General features: G+C 63.5%; 3 protein-coding genes across 4 annotated transcripts in view; 2 read left to right on the top strand and 1 right to left on the bottom strand.

Annotated features, from left to right (window-relative positions):
* FANCA (FA complementation group A) overlaps positions 1 to 3,270 on the top strand; it is a 35,639-nt gene extending 32,369 nt beyond the window's left edge. The window contains exons 38-43 of the mRNA XM_086620961.1: positions 317 to 379; positions 1,178 to 1,283; positions 1,638 to 1,713; positions 2,099 to 2,255; positions 2,616 to 2,708; positions 3,163 to 3,270. Coding sequence (XP_086477087.1) covers positions 317 to 379; positions 1,178 to 1,283; positions 1,638 to 1,713; positions 2,099 to 2,255; positions 2,616 to 2,708; positions 3,163 to 3,270 — 603 coding nt within the window. The remainder of the gene's footprint in view (positions 1 to 316; positions 380 to 1,177; positions 1,284 to 1,637; positions 1,714 to 2,098; positions 2,256 to 2,615; positions 2,709 to 3,162) is intronic.
* A 129-nt stretch (positions 3,271 to 3,399) lies between these two features.
* Positions 3,400 to 11,986, bottom strand: ZNF276 (zinc finger protein 276). Its single transcript, XM_086620895.1, has 11 exons — positions 11,791 to 11,986; positions 9,844 to 10,153; positions 9,687 to 9,739; positions 8,595 to 9,092; positions 7,543 to 7,621; positions 6,316 to 6,396; positions 5,803 to 5,913; positions 5,651 to 5,726; positions 5,112 to 5,229; positions 4,769 to 4,868; positions 3,400 to 4,150 (listed from the first exon to the last, which is right to left on the bottom strand). Exons 1-11 carry the CDS (start codon positions 11,984 to 11,986, stop codon positions 3,865 to 3,867), a joined length of 1,908 nt encoding a protein of 635 aa, XP_086477021.1. The 3' UTR covers positions 3,400 to 3,864.
* Positions 11,987 to 12,132: 146 nt separating this feature from the next.
* On the top strand, positions 12,133 to 16,105 carry VPS9D1 (VPS9 domain containing 1). 2 transcript variants are annotated; one of them, XM_086621027.1, is made up of 15 exons: positions 12,133 to 12,246; positions 12,576 to 12,648; positions 12,761 to 12,853; positions 12,940 to 13,102; positions 13,198 to 13,309; positions 13,441 to 13,503; positions 13,803 to 13,855; positions 13,944 to 14,031; positions 14,278 to 14,363; positions 14,456 to 14,940; positions 15,138 to 15,267; positions 15,349 to 15,542; positions 15,627 to 15,708; positions 15,823 to 15,927; positions 16,030 to 16,105. In XM_086621027.1, exons 1-15 carry the CDS (start codon positions 12,133 to 12,135, stop codon positions 16,103 to 16,105), a joined length of 1,917 nt encoding a protein of 638 aa, XP_086477153.1. The 2 variants fall into 2 exon arrangements, with proteins under 2 accessions (XP_086477153.1, XP_086477154.1); XM_086621028.1 differs by having other exon boundaries at positions 12,196 to 12,246; positions 13,195 to 13,309.
* Positions 16,106 to 16,260: the final 155 nt, after the last annotated feature.

The raw sequence follows: 16,260 nt of genomic DNA, 5'->3' as shown, positions 1-16,260 counted from the left end.
AGGCTTATTCCTGTGGTAGCTCACTCCATTATCCCTGTACTTGGGAGAAGTTGTCTTCTGTTGTCTGACCTGCTGACTGCAGCAAGCCTTGCTTCGAGAACAGTGAATTTAGTGTGGAATTTACCCTTAGAAGCAATGCACGATGTCAGTCTGTCGTCTTCAAACACACTGCCTTCACCTGGAAGGAACAGCAGCACTTTTTCGTCCAGGTCCATCCTGGGAACATACTTTGTGAAATGCTGTATCCTGACTGGAAAGCGCGAGTTCCGAGTCACCACCGCAGATGTAACTAACAGGCATTCTCTTTTCCTTGCAGCTTCTTGTTTCTCTGCTGTTCTTCTCACTCATGGATCTCGTCTCAGCAAAAATAGCACCAAAGGTAAACTCAGCCCTGAGGGAATTCTCATGACACTGAATGTGCCTGATCCACTTGGTTTGCTGCCTAGAAGTGCTTTGTACTGGCACCGTGAAGGCTGGTAGCTTGTTCTGCCAGAAGGAAGGGATCAGCAACATCCCAGACGCAGCCTGCTGAAAGCCCTTCTGTTCCTATCAGATTAAACTTGTGTTTTCCTCTAACTGACGTTATCTCCCCTTTCACAAGGGCGGCTTTTATTTCTCTTCCTGAATGACTTAATCTTTTCAGTTCCTTGTTCAGACTTTGCACCTCCCAGGTGGTGCAGGAACCTCATCTCTCTCGTAGCTCTTGTGTAGTGTTTCATGTTTCTTAGATGACGCTTCTCCTCAGGCTGGAAACATAGTGGTATTTCCCAGGAGAAGGGGTCCCCGGCGAGAAGGAACACCAGTTTCTAAACAATTTAGTGCTTTTAAATGAAGGAGCAAAGATGACAAGTTTCTTCCGCAGCTGTCTGCCCTGAGCATCCTCCTGCCTGCGGGTGCTTGTTTCTGTCCCTTTGCTGTCGTCTCAGCTGTGAAGCACGGCTGTTTGTGTAGTCACCCAACGGATTGGATCTGGGACCAGACTGAAGTTAAAGATAATCATTGGGTCTCATAGTCTGTCTTTGGGAGAGTCTGGGGGAAGTGTCACTGAGGAAAGAAATATCTTGAGCAAACAGATCCTTTCATAGAGCACTTCACGTGCACAGTCTCTTACAAGGGGTTCCTTTCCGCTCTGATGCGACTAAAGCCTCAAACTAGACCTGTCCTTTCTGACACCCAGGAAGGAGTGGATTTTCAGACATCTCTGGAATGGTCCCTGGAGATCTTGCAATGCCTGGAAGAGAGGGGCACGTCCTGGCCACTTCTTTTCCATTCTGCAGAGAAAGGTGAGCGAGTCCTGCACCGAGGGCTGGAAAGTGGTTCAGTGTGAGTGTATCTGAGAAGGAACTGATGGGCCTTTGTAAACAGCACGAAAAATACTTCCTTGAGTAAAAGTTGGGAACATCCTGCTTCTGCCCTGCAGTATGGTGACCCAGCTGGTGATCAGGAACAACTGAAACTGAGTATTGTCCCCTCTGGTAGAGGAAGCCCCAGAGGAGACAGTGTCCTTCTCTCAGGGGTCCCCGCACCCAAGCACTACTGTTTATTGTGGGCTGGACGAAAACAGCAGCACAGTAGAAGGACGCAAGGTGGCACGAGCACCACTGGAGATGCTTAGTGCTGCTCTCTGGCTATTGCAGACCCTGTAAAATACCACGTCCTGCGCAGCGCAGCCTCGGACCGTCACACCCGGCTCTTGCCTGTTGCGTTCTACAGGTAACGTCGTGCTGGGCTCAGAGGGGAGGTGCTGGGGAGGGAGGCTGTGGCTGAGGGTTTGCACGTACGGCAGCTGGCACGGAGGTAACCGTGCTGCTGGGCTGTAGGTGAGCTCTCACCTTAGCTGTGCAGGAGAGAATGCTTGGTCAGGGCAGGGTTGCTATTTAAGGAGCCCTGTATCTTTTGCTAGAAGCTTCCCTTCAGTTTTGTGCTCTAAACAAGAGTGTCCCTGGCTGCCTTCCTGCTCCTGGCAGGGGGGCAGCCCTGCACGCAACGGGACTCGTAAAAGGGACAGCAGCACCAGCTGTGTTTGCCTTGTGTCCTTCTGTGTTTGAGTCGACCACGGATGCAGAGCTAACCAGACGCGGTGTGTGACCTCCTCTAGCCTCACCCCTTGCTTTCGCCAAGAGCTGCTCACCAGAGAGCCGACCTTCCTCGCCGCGGCGCTCCATTTGTACACCCAGCTGCTTCGGCTCTTCGTGGAAGGGAAAGACCTGCCACAGTCTGATCAAGCAGGGGAAAGCCCAGACCCCACAGAGCACGTGAGTGAAGCTCCATCTTTCTTTTCTCTGTGAATCCTGTTCTTTATCCCTTCCCCTGCCACTTGCAGCATCCCTCGTTCCCACCTTCCTGCACAAAGCAGAGGCAGGTTGTGGGGCTGCCTTTGCAGGCAGGCAGCTTGCTCACACCGTGGGGCTGAGAAGCTGCCAGTGCTGCTGTCCTGCTGCTGCCTTGCTTGTGCAGACCACAGGGTCGATGTGGTCACCGCTGAAGTGACCCGTGTAACCTGTGAGTAGCCCCTGGGTACAGGGTAGCGGTTCCTGTTTCGCTTTTGAAGGCCGAGCTGAAGGTAACGTTGCACTTGGCTTTGATTGGCCATGTCTCTTCTCCATGTTCTCCAGGGGGATCCCTTGGAGATGATCTCCACGGCCCGGCGGTTCCTGCTTGATGCGATCCCACGATGCCCTGCCCAAAGCTTTGGAAACATACAACCGGTGCGTTGAGATTTTTTTTTTTCTTTATTTCTTCTTCTGGGAGTGCTGCTCTACCTGTGCAGCCTTTCTCGGGCACTGATCCTGCACTGGTGCTGCCTGCTTACCCTGTGCCACACACTGCGTTTCCGCGAGGCGTTAGGGAGCGGTGGAGGACACCTGCTGCCCAGCCACCGCTATAGCCACATCCTCCCTCTCCCGGCTGCAGGCTCCATCCTTCTCAGCAAGTCTTGCTCCTGCTGCTTGCTTAATGCTTGGTCTTGGGGGGAACCATCAAGCACGTGGCAGGTGTTGACGTTTCCCACAAGCACCATGTTATCAGCCAGGAGAGCATGTTCTTTCTGTGAGAGTCAGCACCAGCTTCTCCTCTCCCTGCACGTTGCTTGGAAGCACCTAAACGATCGTGTTGCTGTAACTCTGAGCAGGTCTAACACCAGCTGCTTGCCCCCTTCCCCAGCTACTGGCCACGTGTGAAGAACTCGACCCCGAGCTGGGAGCCACCCTCCTGCACTTCTCCAAGCCTGCTGCGGCCATGGAGCTGGACGAGGAGCTGGTCCTGTTCTGAGCGACCCGCAGGGCAGCAGCGAGCTGAGCCACGCACCCCGCCTGCGGCTGGCGGGACAGACACCATCCTACCTTTCTTTCAAGTTACTTTGTAAATAATTTATTACAAGCATAACCATGAAGCTTTTGTTACAATAAAAAGTAGGTTACAAATTTCAGTTTAGACTTGCTTTGGAAATCATTAATTATTTTTTTTCTTTTTCTTTTTTTAAAAGAAAATGTCTGCTTAAAGTTGCTCCGCTGTCCTATGTACCCTTACAGCCCTCGGAGGGCACTTCTGCTTGTACAGGCAGGGGACGGCTGTGGCCAGCTCTGGTTCTACAACTGAGTGCGTGGGGAGAAGGGGGACCACGGAGGGGTGCTGCCCAACACCCGTTCCCCTCGGATTAGACAGACTTTTAGTACAACACTGCTGAATCGACGTGAGCATGGAGAATCACAGCATGATAACAAGCTTTTTTTTTTTTTTTTTTTCTTCTGAGCAAGCTGAAGCTAATTCCACTGAGTTCTTTGGGAGCCTAAAACGTAGATTAAAAATCTCCACTCTGCCGTATGGTTTCTACAGGGCTGGACTGGGAAAGCACCCCTGTCCCCCTCAGGTGGGCTCCTGCTCTGCAATCACTTCTGATTTTACCACCTGGCTTTCTGAAGTCCCTGAAGTGTTTAGGAGGAAAATGGGCTCTGGGTCCAGTGGCTTGGCTTTGTCCTGAACCTGGATCAGCGGGTGCACCATGGACATGTGGACGTTAAGGTTATGGGCCTTCTCGAAGCGCTTCCCACACTGGTCGCAGGCAAACTCCAGCTCTGCCTCGGCTTTGTGTTTGGTCATGTGGTACTTGAGCGATGCTCGCTGCCTGCACTGGAAACCACAGATTTCGCACCTGCAAGGCAAAACGGGGGCTCAGCGCCGCGGCGGCGGCGTTCGCTCTCCAAATACACCCACGAGAATCATAGAATCATAGAATGGTTAGGGTTGGAAGGGACCTCAAAGATCATCTAGTTCCAACCCCCCTGAAATGGGCAGGGAAATCCTCCACTACACCAGGTTGCCCAAAACCTCATCCAACCTGGCCTTGAACACCTCCAGGGATGGGGCATCCACGACTTCTCTGGGCAACCTGTTCCAGTACCTCAGCACTCTCAATGAGAAGATGACCATGGCCTGAGCGCTGCTTGCTCCTACAACTACCCCACTCATCCACCGCAATTCTCCTCCTCCTCAGGCCTGCAGCTCATCGCTGGCCGCGGAGCATTCACCAAAGGGCGACAGGAACAGGAGGAGGAGTAAGACTCGCTCAGCAGCGGGAAGCTCTGGAGCTGGGGCAGGCGTTGTGGATGGACATTTCAAGCGATTCGGCCAGGACGCTGCCAGCTGCAGGCAGGGTTCGTATCACAGAACCGCTCTGCGCCGAGGACAGCGACTGCGAGAGCTCGGCGGAACTCCCCTACCCCTCCTGTCTCCGGTTTTAGCTACAAAGGGATGGGTGGTGTGCACTTACTGCAGGGGCTTTGCTCCCGAGTGCCGCATCTGATGGACCGAGAGGTGTTTGCGTTGCTTAAAGGTCTGCCCGCATTCATCACAGATATAATTACGTACCTCTGCAACGGAAAAAGGGACAGAGTCATCGCTTCTGCCCGTTTCCTACGACACGAAACGCACGCACGCGGCTGCCCACGCTTACTGGTGGAGCCTGAGTTCCTCCCGCTGCCTCACAGCCCCCTGGCGCTGGCGTGTTCCAGGTTCACAGGCAAGGCACGCCGCTACGCACCCTGCGTGGCCTCGCACAAGCCTCGTGCAACGAACCGCGGGGCGTTTGTGTGAGCAGAGCCTGTGGGACACACCTGTGTGAATGAGCTTCACGTGGCGCTGCAGGTACCGGTCGATCATGAACACCTTGTTGCAGCCAGGATGAGGACAGGGCCTCTCCCGAACCTCTTCGTGATGCTCTTTGATGTGTTTCTGTAAAGACAGGACAGAGCTAACAGCTGGGCTGCATTTTCCCCAGTGAAAAACCCAGATCCCCCAGTAAACGAGATGCCCCCTGTCTTGGCAGGCTCACGCATCAGCGCCGCTTCACCGAAAAACCAGAGACTCCAAGTCTGTGCCTGGCAACGGGGGCTTTGACAGGACACAGCGGAGCTTGTTCCAAGGGCTGCTGCCGAGCCAGCGGCAGGCTTCCAGACCGGGAGGAGCGCGCAGAGCTGCTCCTGTTGCTTTTGGGAGCACGGAAAAAGGCCTCCAACAGCTTCGTTTAGTGGCTTGCCACCTCCTGCGGAGCTGGGTGGTGAATTGAACCTGTCCTGGATCCCCTCCTCGTAGGAAAACTGCTCTGTAACACTCAAAGCTACGGGCTGGAGACAGGAGCAAACCTTGGACGTACCTTCATGCCATCCGCCCCCCTGTAGACAGCCGTGCATCCCTGGTAAGGACACTTGTAGATGGTTGGCAGCTCCTCCCTGCAAACAGAGACCTGCCGTCAGCCGGCGTGCCGAGCGCGGCGGTGCTGCCCAGCCACCGCCTGCTCCTTATTACCTTTCGCATTTGATTTTTTTTTTCCAGCCTGGCTTAGGCCCCGGCTTCTTCCTTATTTTGGGCTCTTCTGCCTTTTTTGTTTCTTTGCTGTCGCTTTTCTTGCTAGAAACCCTGGAAGAAGGAAGAAGGACAGTGGGTTAACACTTGATGTTGGTTTTAGCCCTCCCACCGAATCGTGCCCGAGCGTTACGCCTGGTCTGACAGCTCAGCCTGATGTTTGACCTGGCAAAGCAGGAGCAGCCGTGCGTCAAGTACACATGAGCAAAGCTGCTGTAATTAGTGCTGGGCCCAGGGAAGAGGAACACGGCCCATCTTCAGCCTGATGGGCAGCTCAGGGAAACACAGGTGCTGGGGCAGTGCCACGACCTCCGGGCAGGGACACGCAGGGAACTGAGGCCGTAAAGGAAAGCGGTGGTGTCGGCCCAGCGGACCGCAGCCTGGCACAAGCAGGTGGGCACCGGCCCTCCCGCTCATCCGCAGGGAGCTCTGCTACCCACGCAGTAAACCTCTTACTTCTTTTCAGGGTAAGGCTCGAAGGAGTCATCAGAAGATGGCACGTTTCTCTTCTCGATTTCGTCGTCGCTCAGAAAGTCCCTGCGGGAGAGGAGATGCCCTTTACCGGCTCGGCACCAGCGTCTGCAGCAGCAGCGATACCTGCTCTTCGTTCCCAAGTGCATCCCTCTCCCCCGCAGCACCCGGGGCTCCACGTGTTCTCCTCCCCCGCCATCTCCCCAAGCACATCCAGCCCCCGTGAACGCAGCAAACGGCAAAGTCAGGTCCTTTTAGGACTGGATCTCTGCAAGGAGAATCGAGCCACGGTCAGGGGAACAAAAAAAAAGGGCTGTTACTGAAAAAGACCTATTTATTGTTGAGGGATGTTGCCACCGCTTTCTGTGCTGGGAAAAGTCATTTTGTAGAGCAAGAATGTAACATAATTGTCTGGCGCAGGTTAATTAAGCTGCAGGTCATTCTGTGTTTCCTCGTATGTAGCGGCCACTTCGGTTTTGGGTTTTTTTTTTTCCTTTTAAGTCCTAAGCTATACAAGCAGCAATTAATTCTGAAGCCAGGAAACAGGCAATGAAGTGTTGTGGCACTTTTAACGTGACAGCTGGCAGATTTAGCTGACACGCTGAAATAAGTCTGCACTCCGTCATTTGGTCAGTTAGGCTCGGAATGACCCGACTCAATTATCAGTTATTTACAAGCCTTGCTTGAAATACCTACGTTTGAAGGATTTAGCCAAATCTTTGATCACAGACACTACCCAACTGCCACTGTCCCTCCTGCTCCTGCTTCCCGTTTCCCCCCTCTCCCCGTGAGCAAACTTCTCCAAGTGTCACCCCTCGCCTGCGCTGCCGCACCGACGGCCGTCCCAGAGCTGCAGCCTGGAGCAGCCACGAAGGGAAACTGAGGGGCTGGAGCAGCTGGACCCGGCACCGAGCCAGCCCCCGCCACCCCCTGCACGGTTCCTCCCCCGGAGCAGAGAGAGGGGGACGAAACGGGACCAGGTTTGCTGGAAGCAGCCAGCAAACGCAGGGAGCACACGTGTGTGCAAACACACGCCGCGGTGCCACCCTCGCCCTGCAGCGGAGGTGGTGAGGAGGGGGGTTCAGTGCCACGACGCCGGCTCCGAGGGGTCTCCAGGAACGGGTCACTGGTGGAGAAAGAGCTCTCCGAGGCGGGTCATTTCATACTCGCAAAGACAACATTTAGGCTATTTTAAACCCACTCTTCTCTCACCCCTCAGAAAGGTCACTGAACTCGTCTTTTACCCGCTCATCCGACGTTGCAGACAGAACCTGCTTCCCACTCAACTGTCCTAGGGAATGAAGGAGAACACGGTGCGTTACGAGGAAAAGCAGCAAAAGATGTGCCCGTGGAGACGGCTGCTGAGGAGGAACCGACCGCTCCGGGTTCACTCGTGGCGGCCCGTAGCGCGTGAAAATACATGCTCCGCGACAAGTTAATGATTACTTAAACCAAACTCCGTGTCTCGTGTGCTGGGAGATTGTTCTCCCTGCACCTCAGGAACAGGAGAGCCTTCACCCCGGAGTTCCCACAAGCATCTTTTGGTTCCCCCCGTGCCACCTACTCTGTAACTGAGACACTCGTCCCTGATGAGTCCCAGCTGCCGTTCCTCTTCCCAGCAGCAAACATCTCCCATGGCTGTCAGAGCTAAACACAGCCTGACTTCTGTACCTCAAAACTGGTGTTAATCCCTCTCTTCTAGAAGTGCCGTTTGGGGGGGCTCAGCAGTAAGCCCACGAGCAGCCCACCCGGCAGCTCTCCTTTGCGGACGGACGGGGCTCCCGCTGTCGGGCATCGCCTGCAGCCGGAGCAGGGCGTGGGAACCCCCCTTGCCGGCATGCGGACAGGGTTTGTGCAGAAACATCTGGCAAACGTGGTGCTGGAGAACCAGCGACCGTTCTGCACCGCTCGACGGGCACACGTGCCCCGGCAACAGCCAGGCAGCAGGGTCTTGCCAGCCAGGAGCGGCCAAGTCTCAGCCTGTCTCTCAGAGAGGGAAGGAGCGCACCGGGCGAGGAGACCGGCTCCTTTCGCGCGACGTGGTCGGCTGAACCCCTGTTCCCCACTTTCCTCCTGCAAGGCTCAGCGTCTCCGATCAGAGGCGATTCTCCGGGCAACCTGCACTTCCCAGCCGGGGTCTGCGTCCTCCGTGAGGAGCCGCAGTCTCTCCGAGGAGGGGGCCCAGCCCCACCATCGCTCCCTGGGCCAGCTCTCCAGCTCCTTCCCCAGACGCCTGGAGGGAGATTGGAAGGCAAATCCCTTACCTGTGGCATTGCTCAGTGGCGACGCGGGCTGCGGGAGGGCTTTCTCCTGCCAGGGGGCCGTGCTGCCCGTTTGCGAGTGAGATGAATCCCTGTTCTGCGGCGGCTCGTTCTCCACGTCCAGCGGCACCGATGTGGTCCCTTTGTTTGCAGGCTGCTGGCAAGGAGTTGTCCTTACTGGAGCATGCTGGGGTTTGGGAGCGGAAACAGCCTCGGCATTGTCTGCCCCTGCCCCGTTGTCAGTCAAGTGCTGCGCCGTGCTCTTGTTCCACTCCCGTTTGACAGACACGGCGTTGTCGACAAGCACCGTGCTACAGTCCGAATCCGTATCCATGACGTAGTCGTGCCCGTCCCCGCAGCCCCAGACGGCGCGGATGATGCCGCAGTACTCGGAGGAGAGCACGCTCCGCAGGCTGGGCACCGAGGGGCAGCTCCCGGCATGCGTGTGCGTCCACGTCACCAGGCTGTGCAGGCACTGCGGGCTGGAGGTGATCAGGTCGACTGCCAGGGGGGAGAGGCGGCACGTGCACAGTCAGCGCCCTGGGCCAGCAAAGGGCACAGCAGCCACAGGGAGGGTTGGGGAGGGTCCCACTCCCCCCCAGGGAGGGGACAGGGCTGCGGACCCGCTCCCCCCAAGGCTGCACTGGACCCCTGTGTCAGAAGGGAGGGCAGCTAGGAGCCACCCTGAAGGTGCTGCAGCCAGACAGACTGGGGCAGGAGCGGTCCCATCAACTGCCAGCATCCTTAATTTTACAGCTGAAGCTGTATTTCCAATTGCTCCCAGTGTCTGACAGTGGTTGGGACAGGCCTGGCACTGCCACCCAAACCCGCTCTGCCTGCTCTTCGCCCTCCTGACGCGAGCCTGTGCCCGTTCAGCTCAGCTCGAGGAGGTCGGTGCCGGTGAGGATCAGAGGGGCGAGCTCGCGGCGGAGGGCAAAGGGGAAACCGTAACCAGCCAGAGCGGGGCACAGCTGCACCAAGGGACGCAGGAACTGCCCTGCCAGGCGGTCGTTCCTCAGCACCCACAAAACCCAGCCCTTCATTGATGGTATCACAGAGAGAAAAAGGAAAACAGCTCCGAGAGCAGGCACTCACCCAGACAGGAGGCACCTCCTTCCATGCCCGGCTGCGCCTGGGCCGTGCCGCTCCTGCAAAAGCCAGAACGGCACGGTGGGGTCTCAGGGGTTACGGAGGGACCACGCGTCAACACACGGCGATCTACCGCTCCCGGGAAGAAAGAAACGCGACATACTTTCCTTTCGACTTCACGTGGCCCGTGGGAGACGCGTTCACCCTCTGGATGAACGTCCTGAGGACGCTGCGGCATTTGTAGAACTGGGCATGGCATTTCTTGCAGACGAACTGGGGGAGCGCGGGGTCCTGCCGCACCGCCACGCCGACCAGCCGCTGGAAGTCGGTGAAGAAGACTTGATCCACGCGGCGCTGCTTCTCCGAGTTCTCCCCCATCACAGGCACCTTCCCGAAGGCATTGCGCAGGCTCCTGGAGGAGAACTTCCCGTGGCAGAGGCGACAATACCCGGTGCTCAGGGCTCTGCCGATTCCTGCCAGAGAAGGATTGAATACAGCTGCTGGGTGCCTGCGCGAGAGTACGGCAGTCGGCTACGGCCCGAAGGCACCGGCGTGCTGGAAGACATTCCCCTTCCTTTGGTTCAAGTCAGCAGACCGCATCCGAAGCTCTGCCTTCAGCACAAGCACAGGAAAGCCGAGCGGGAAGAGCCAGACCCTCCCCGTGACCCCCTCCTGCAGATCGGGGCACCACACCACAACCAACTGACCCTAAAATCGGCCCTTCTGCCCCAGCGGAGGAACCTCCGCCCAGCTGCGGCGTTCCCGGGGCTCGCTCGCACGCGTCTGTGCTTTTGCCAACCCCCAGCGTTCATCTCCGAAGTATTTACAGCCGGCGGTCGCGTCCCTCGGCCACCCCAGCTCTCGCAGCCCCTCTGAGACGTGCCACCCTGACGGTGCCCCGCAGCCCGGAGCGGGGCAGGGTGCCGGGCACGTGGAGCTGCTGCAGCTCCCGAGCAGGGAGCGAGGCCAACTTGGAGCACCGGGGCAGGACGCAGAGTCTCCCGCCCGGCCACCTCCCTCCCCGTCCCACGGCATCCCTGTCCTGCAGAGCACGGCTCCATCCCTCCGCTGCGCCCTGACCGCCTGCCAGCGCGGGGAAAAATCCCCCGCAGCCTCTTCCCGGCCCTGATGTGCCACAGCTGCACTCCAAACCCTTCGCCTTGCGGATGGGGAGGACGCAGGGCCCCGCACGCAGCCCCCCGCGAGCTGCCCAGCCATCAGGAACGGCCTTCGGAGCCATTCGGGGTCCCGCTCCCCCCGGACACCGGTGGGGACGGCGCATTTCGGAGGGGTGGGAGCCGCCCCCAGGCAGGGCGGGAGGGACGGTACGTGCCGGGTCCCGGTGCCGTCCCGGGGCAGCGCGGGCGTTGCTGCCGTGCCAGCGCTTCGTCCGCCCTCGTCGGTTCGTCCTCGGTCGCCCAACGCTGAACCGTTTGATGAGCGAACTTATCTCCCGTCCCCAGCCACGGCGGCGGCGGCGCGTTCGGCTGTCAGCCGCCGCCAAACCGGGGCCGGACAACGGCAGAGCCCCCCGGGCCGGCGGGGAGGCTCCGTTCCCGTCCGCTCTCCCCCCGGGGGTGCCCCTCTTTGTGCTGCCGAAGCCCTCCTCCCCTCGCCGTGCACCGACACCGGGAGCCTCCGCGCTTCGGCGGTGAGCGGATCCGCCGCCCCCATCGCCTGCCGGTGGGTCTGCTGCCCGGCGGCGGGGCGAGCCCCGCCGGGGTGGCGGAGAGGCGGCAGCGGGACCCGGCCGTACCGGGGACCCTCGCACCCACCCGCAGCCCGTCCCGGTGGATGACCGGTCCCCGGGGAGCTGCGTGCGGCGGGGCGCGCGCCAGGAGCGGCTCCCGGGGCGGGACGCCCCGACCCGCCGGTGCCCCCCGGCAGCCGCTCCGTTCCCCTCCCCGGGAGGAGCGGTCAGGCGGCGGGAACGGCGGACAGCGGCTCCGGGACGCCGCACCCGAGAGCCGCCGGGGCCGGTGCTGCGAGCCGCGACCCCGCTCCCCTCCCGCCCCAGCGCTGCCCGGGGCCGGCGGCGGGGCCGGAGCTGCCCGCCGCCCCCCGGGGGCTGCGGCCCCGACCCCCGGCCCGACCCCCCCCGGCGCCTCACCTGCCTCCGGGGCCCCGCCGAGCGCGGCGGGCGGTGTCCAGGCGGCGGCCACCGGGTCCCACCCCGCGGCGGGCTCGGGCCGCGCCGCCGCCTCGGTCCCGCGGGCCGCCGTGCCGGGGCGCCGCCGGGGCTCGGGGGGCGTCGCGCCGGGGCCGCCCGCGGCCGCCAGGAACCGGCCGCGCCGATCGCGCTTCATCGCCGCCGCCGCCGCCGCGGGCCCGGCCCGGCCCGCCCCGCCCGGCGCGGCGCCCCCTGCCGGCCGGAGGACCCCGCCGCCGGTCCGGCCCCGCCGCGCTCCGCCGGCGCCGCCGCCCGATCGCGCCGTTCCGGGCGGCGGCCGCCATGGCCGCGGCGGGCGGCGACGGGCCCGGGGGGGCCGGGCCGGGCCGGGCCCTGCAGAGCGCCATGAGGGCGGCGAGCGGCGCCCTGGAGATGGACAGCGCCGGGCGGCCGCGGGTGAGCGCGGAGCGGGGCGGGACGGGACCCCCGGGCCTCCCGCCGCACCCCCGGGCCCGGCCTCCCCTTCGGGTCCCGCCGGCCCTGGGGGCACCGGGGCGCGCCGAGGCCGTGGAGTACCCCGAGGTCCCCCCTCCCCGCGCAGGCGGCGGGGTCTGGGGGTCCGCGGGCCCCCCCGGAGCCCCGACATCCCCGGGGAAGGGCCTGCTCCCGCCCCCCCGGCAGGGCCCAGAGGGTCTCACCGGGGCTGCGGCGTCCCCCGGGCACCTCCCGCCGTCGGGGCCGGTGGTGCCCGGGTGGGCCGCAGCTCAGCCCCCCGTCTCTGGCAGGAGGCGTACGCCGAGTACCTGAAGAGCATCGCCCTTATCGCCCGGGCCCTGCAGGAGGAGGCGGCGGGGACAGGTAGGGCAGGACCCCCGGCCCCCCGTGCCCGCTCCCCGGCCGCGGCACGGGGCCGGCGGGCACGGGGGTGGGCGCCGTGCGGGTGACCCTAATGCCCCTCCTCTCCCCGCAGACGGGAGCGAGGGGGTCACCCCCGACACCCCGAAGATGCTGAAGCTCGCGGAGCAGTGCCTGGAGAGAGTCAAGTCCATCGCAGCGGCCCTGGGTGAGCGAGGGGTCGGGGGGGATGTCCTGCTTCGGGGGGCCGGACCCCCGCCCGGGGGCCAGGCTGACCTGTCCTTCCTTCCCCAGGGAAAGCCCGGGCGAAACCGGCCGTGCCGGAGCGAGGTGGGGGCCCTGCTCCCCTCCCCAGGCACCGCCGGGTCTTCTCGGACGAGGGGGGGAAGCTCTCTCCCTTTCTGCCGCCGGAGATGTTCCAGAAGCTGCGGATCGCCGAGGCGCAGAGCGCGCGGAAGTACGTGGGCTCGGGCACGGCGGGCACGGCAGGGAAGGGGCCCTGGGTCTTGTCACCGTGCCCGGCGGCGGGTGCTGAGGGCTGGTTCCCGGCAGGGAGCTGACGCCGCTGGAGGAGGCATCTCTGCAGAACCAGAAGCTGAAGGCTGCCTACGAGGCGCGGGTGGCGCGGCTGAACCCCAGCCAGGCCCTGCAGAAGACCTCCCTGGCAAGTGGGGAGCCCCCCGGGTGGGAGGGGAGAGGGTTCCTATGGTGCCTGGGGACCCTCTGCTCCATCCCTGCTGTGCCGGTGGCCACGGGCTTTGGACGGGCATCCCCAACACCCCGCCCGCTTCACAGACGCTGTCCCTGCAGCGGCAGATGATGGAGAACCTGGTGATCGCCAAGGCCCGGGAGGAGACCGTATCCTTTCCAGCGGGGGAGAGCCCTGAGTGCCAGCTCCATGGCCGGACCGGGCTCCGGCACAGTGCCACGCGCTGCCCAGGTGCTTGTGCCCTGTCCCTGCACCAATCCCACGTGAGCTGTTGGGGCCCTGGTCCTGTCCTGCCACCGGCCGGTCGCTGGGATGGAGGTGGGAGAAGGGCTGATCCCATCCCCCTGGCTGCAGTGGCTGTGCTGGGCAGTGGGTTGTGCCAGGGCGGTGGGGGAGCAGTGCTGGGGTGGTGCGGGGTCTCCGGAGCCTTAACTCTGCCGTGCCCCAGCTGCAGCGGAAAATGGAGGAGCGGCGGCTGCGGCTGCAGGAGGCTGCCAACAGGTGAGGGGGCCGGGGCATCGTGTCAGGGACCCCAGGGGCACGGGGGCCACCCTGGCGGGCACCTTCACCCACAGCCATTGCTCCCCAGGAGGTTCTCCAGCAGCGTGGCCCTCACCCCCGAGGAGCAGGAGCAGAGAGCCCTCTACGCCGCCATCCTCGAATACGAGCAGGATCACGTGAGTACGCGCCGGAGGCTGCTGCCATGGGTGCCGCAGGGACGGAGGACCGTGCCATGGGTGCAGGATGCGTGCTGTGGGGCAAGAGTGGGGCAAGAGGCTTCGACACCCCTGGGTGCTGCTGGGGCAGGGTGCTGTGCTGCGCCCTCGTGCCATGGGGCAGGGTGCCGTGCTGTGGGGCAGGACGCCATGCTGTGGGGCTGGGTGCCATGCTGTCCCCACTGACCGGCACCGGGCGCTACCCAGGACTGGCCGCGGCAGTGGAAGGCCAGGCTGAAGCGGAGCCCGGCGGACCTCTCCGTGGTGTCGGGGCTCTTCTCCTGCCTCCTCAGGTAGCGCCAGGGTGGGGAAGGGCCCTGCTCGGAGCGAGGGGGCCACGGGTGCGTCCTGGTGCCCCCTGCCCACCCCCTCCCTCTGCTTCCAGCTTCCCCGAGCACCCCATCGCCCAGCTCCTGCGCCAGCTGCAGTGCGCGGTGTACGCCCGCCTGTACCCGGCCATCAGCCGGAGCGCCGCCGATGCCACCCCCGCCTCCCCCACCGGCCTCTCTTTCCTCTCGCTGGACATGGGGGGCTCGCTGCCCACCGAGCCGGGGGGCCGCCGGCTCCGAGCCTCCCGCAGCCTCCACTGCATGTTCTCGGTGCCCGAGCATGGCCCAGCCGGGCTGCGGCACAGCCTCTCCAGCACGCCCCTTGCCGACGGTGACCCCGGCGCCCCAGGGATGGAGGGTGGGTGGCCAGGGCCGGCGGCAGCCCCCCAGACCCCCCGGGAGAGCTCCTTCGAGGACCTGGAGCGCTTCCTGGCGTCGCCTGAGGGCTGGACCCCTGGGGAGCCCCCGGCCGACCCCGGGCAGGAGCCGGCGCTGCCGGAGCAGCTAAAGGGCATCGTGCGGGACATCCACAACGCCATCGGTGAGGGATGGCTGCCGGGGTCAGGGAGCCCGCGGGGGCCGGGCAGGGGCTGTCCTCAGCCGCTGGGTCTCTGGGGGAGGAGGGGGCCCCTCTGCACCCCGTTGTTTTAGCCGGGGCGGACGCTGGGTGCGGGGTGGGGAGGACGGCGGGTCCCATGGGCGCCCGCTGAACGCGCTGCGTAACTCGGCCCTTCCCAGACAGGCTGCTGGCCCTGACGCTGCTGGCCTTCGAGGGGCTGGGCACCGCCGCTGGCAAGGACCAGTGCCTGGCCTGCCTGGAGGAGGCCTTCTTCCCCCCACTCTGGGCTCCGCTGATGGCCCTCTACAGGTACCGCGGCCCTGGGGCTGGACCGGGACCCCCGCCACCCCCCGGCCCCTCCCCAGCAGCCCCTCGCCTCTCTGCCCGCAGGAGTGTGCACCGGCGCCGCGAAGCGGCCCTGGCCCGGAGCATGGAGCGGCACCGGCATGCCAGCCCCGCTGACATGGGGCTGTCCTCCCGGCTCTTCCCCCCGGCCCCCGGCTGCCCCGCGTACGGCTCCGCCATTGAGGACCTGCGCCTCATTCCGCTGGAGACCTGTCCCCGCAGGAAGCTGGAGTGCATCGGTGCGGGGCTGGGGGGGTCCGGGCTGGAGGGGCGGCAGTCCGGAAGGGCGGTGGGTGACCTTCAATGCCCGCTCTGTGCCGCAGTGCGAGCCCTGCGCGGCATCTGCGAGTGTGCTGAGGAGTACTGCGGTGCCCGGGACGGCCGGACCCCTGCCTCCGCCGCCATGTGAGTATGGGGGGCACGGAGGGCAGCCAGGGCTGATGGGGGTGGCGGTCCCCGTTGGCGGCGGGCCCACCGGTCGCTGTTGCCGGCGTGGCTGACGGTTCCCGTTGGCGGCAGCGGGGCGGACGACCTGCTGCCCATCCTGTCCTACGTGGTGCTGCGGACGGGGCTGCCCCAGCTGCTGTCCGAGTGCGCCGCCCTGGAGGAGTTCATCCACGAGGGGTAGGTGCCCGGGGGGGCTGCTGGGCCACGCGGGGGGCACCGTGGGGAGGCGGGTGGGAGTGGCGGCCGCGGCGGTGTGCTGACGGTGCCGGTGCGGTGCAGGTACCTGATCGGGGAGGAGGGGTACTGCCTGACGTCCCTGCAGAGCGCCCTGTCCTACGTGGAGTCCCTGCAGTGAGCGGGTGGCACCGGGGGACCCTCTCCCCGCGCCCCCCCCGGGGCACAGGTGGGTGCTGCCCCCGGCCCCGTGGCCCCTGGGTGTGTTGGGGGGGTCCCGGTGGGGTGGGACCGGCCGAGCCCCCCGGGGGCCGTGCCGGAGGCGGGGGGTGTCCC

The sequence above is a fragment of the Tauraco erythrolophus genome, chromosome 15 (genome assembly GCF_009769465.1).
Source record: "Tauraco erythrolophus isolate bTauEry1 chromosome 15, bTauEry1.pri, whole genome shotgun sequence".
NCBI lineage: Eukaryota > Metazoa > Chordata > Aves > Musophagiformes > Musophagidae > Tauraco > Tauraco erythrolophus.
This window is presented reverse-complemented; position numbering and strand designations above follow the sequence as displayed.

Excerpts from the sequence above, each read along its gene's own strand:
- ZNF276 (XM_086620895.1), bottom strand. The coding sequence starts at position 11,986 with ATGAAGCGCGATCGGCGCGGCCGGTTCCTGGCGGCCGCGGGCGGCCCC. Across the intron at positions 10,154-11,790 it reads CGGCGGGGCCCCGGAGGCAG|GAATCGGCAGAGCCCTGAGC; the intron begins GTGAGGCGCCGG and ends CTTCTCTGGCAG. Across the intron at positions 5,727-5,802 it reads AAAAAAATCAAATGCGAAAG|GGAGGAGCTGCCAACCATCT; the intron begins GTAATAAGGAGC and ends CTCTGTTTGCAG.
- VPS9D1 (XM_086621027.1), top strand. The coding sequence starts at position 12,133 with ATGGCCGCGGCGGGCGGCGACGGGCCCGGGGGGGCCGGGCCGGGCCGG. Across the intron at positions 13,856-13,943 it reads CTGCAGGAGGCTGCCAACAG|GAGGTTCTCCAGCAGCGTGG; the intron begins GTGAGGGGGCCG and ends ATTGCTCCCCAG. Across the intron at positions 14,941-15,137 it reads GGACATCCACAACGCCATCG|ACAGGCTGCTGGCCCTGACG; the intron begins GTGAGGGATGGC and ends GGCCCTTCCCAG.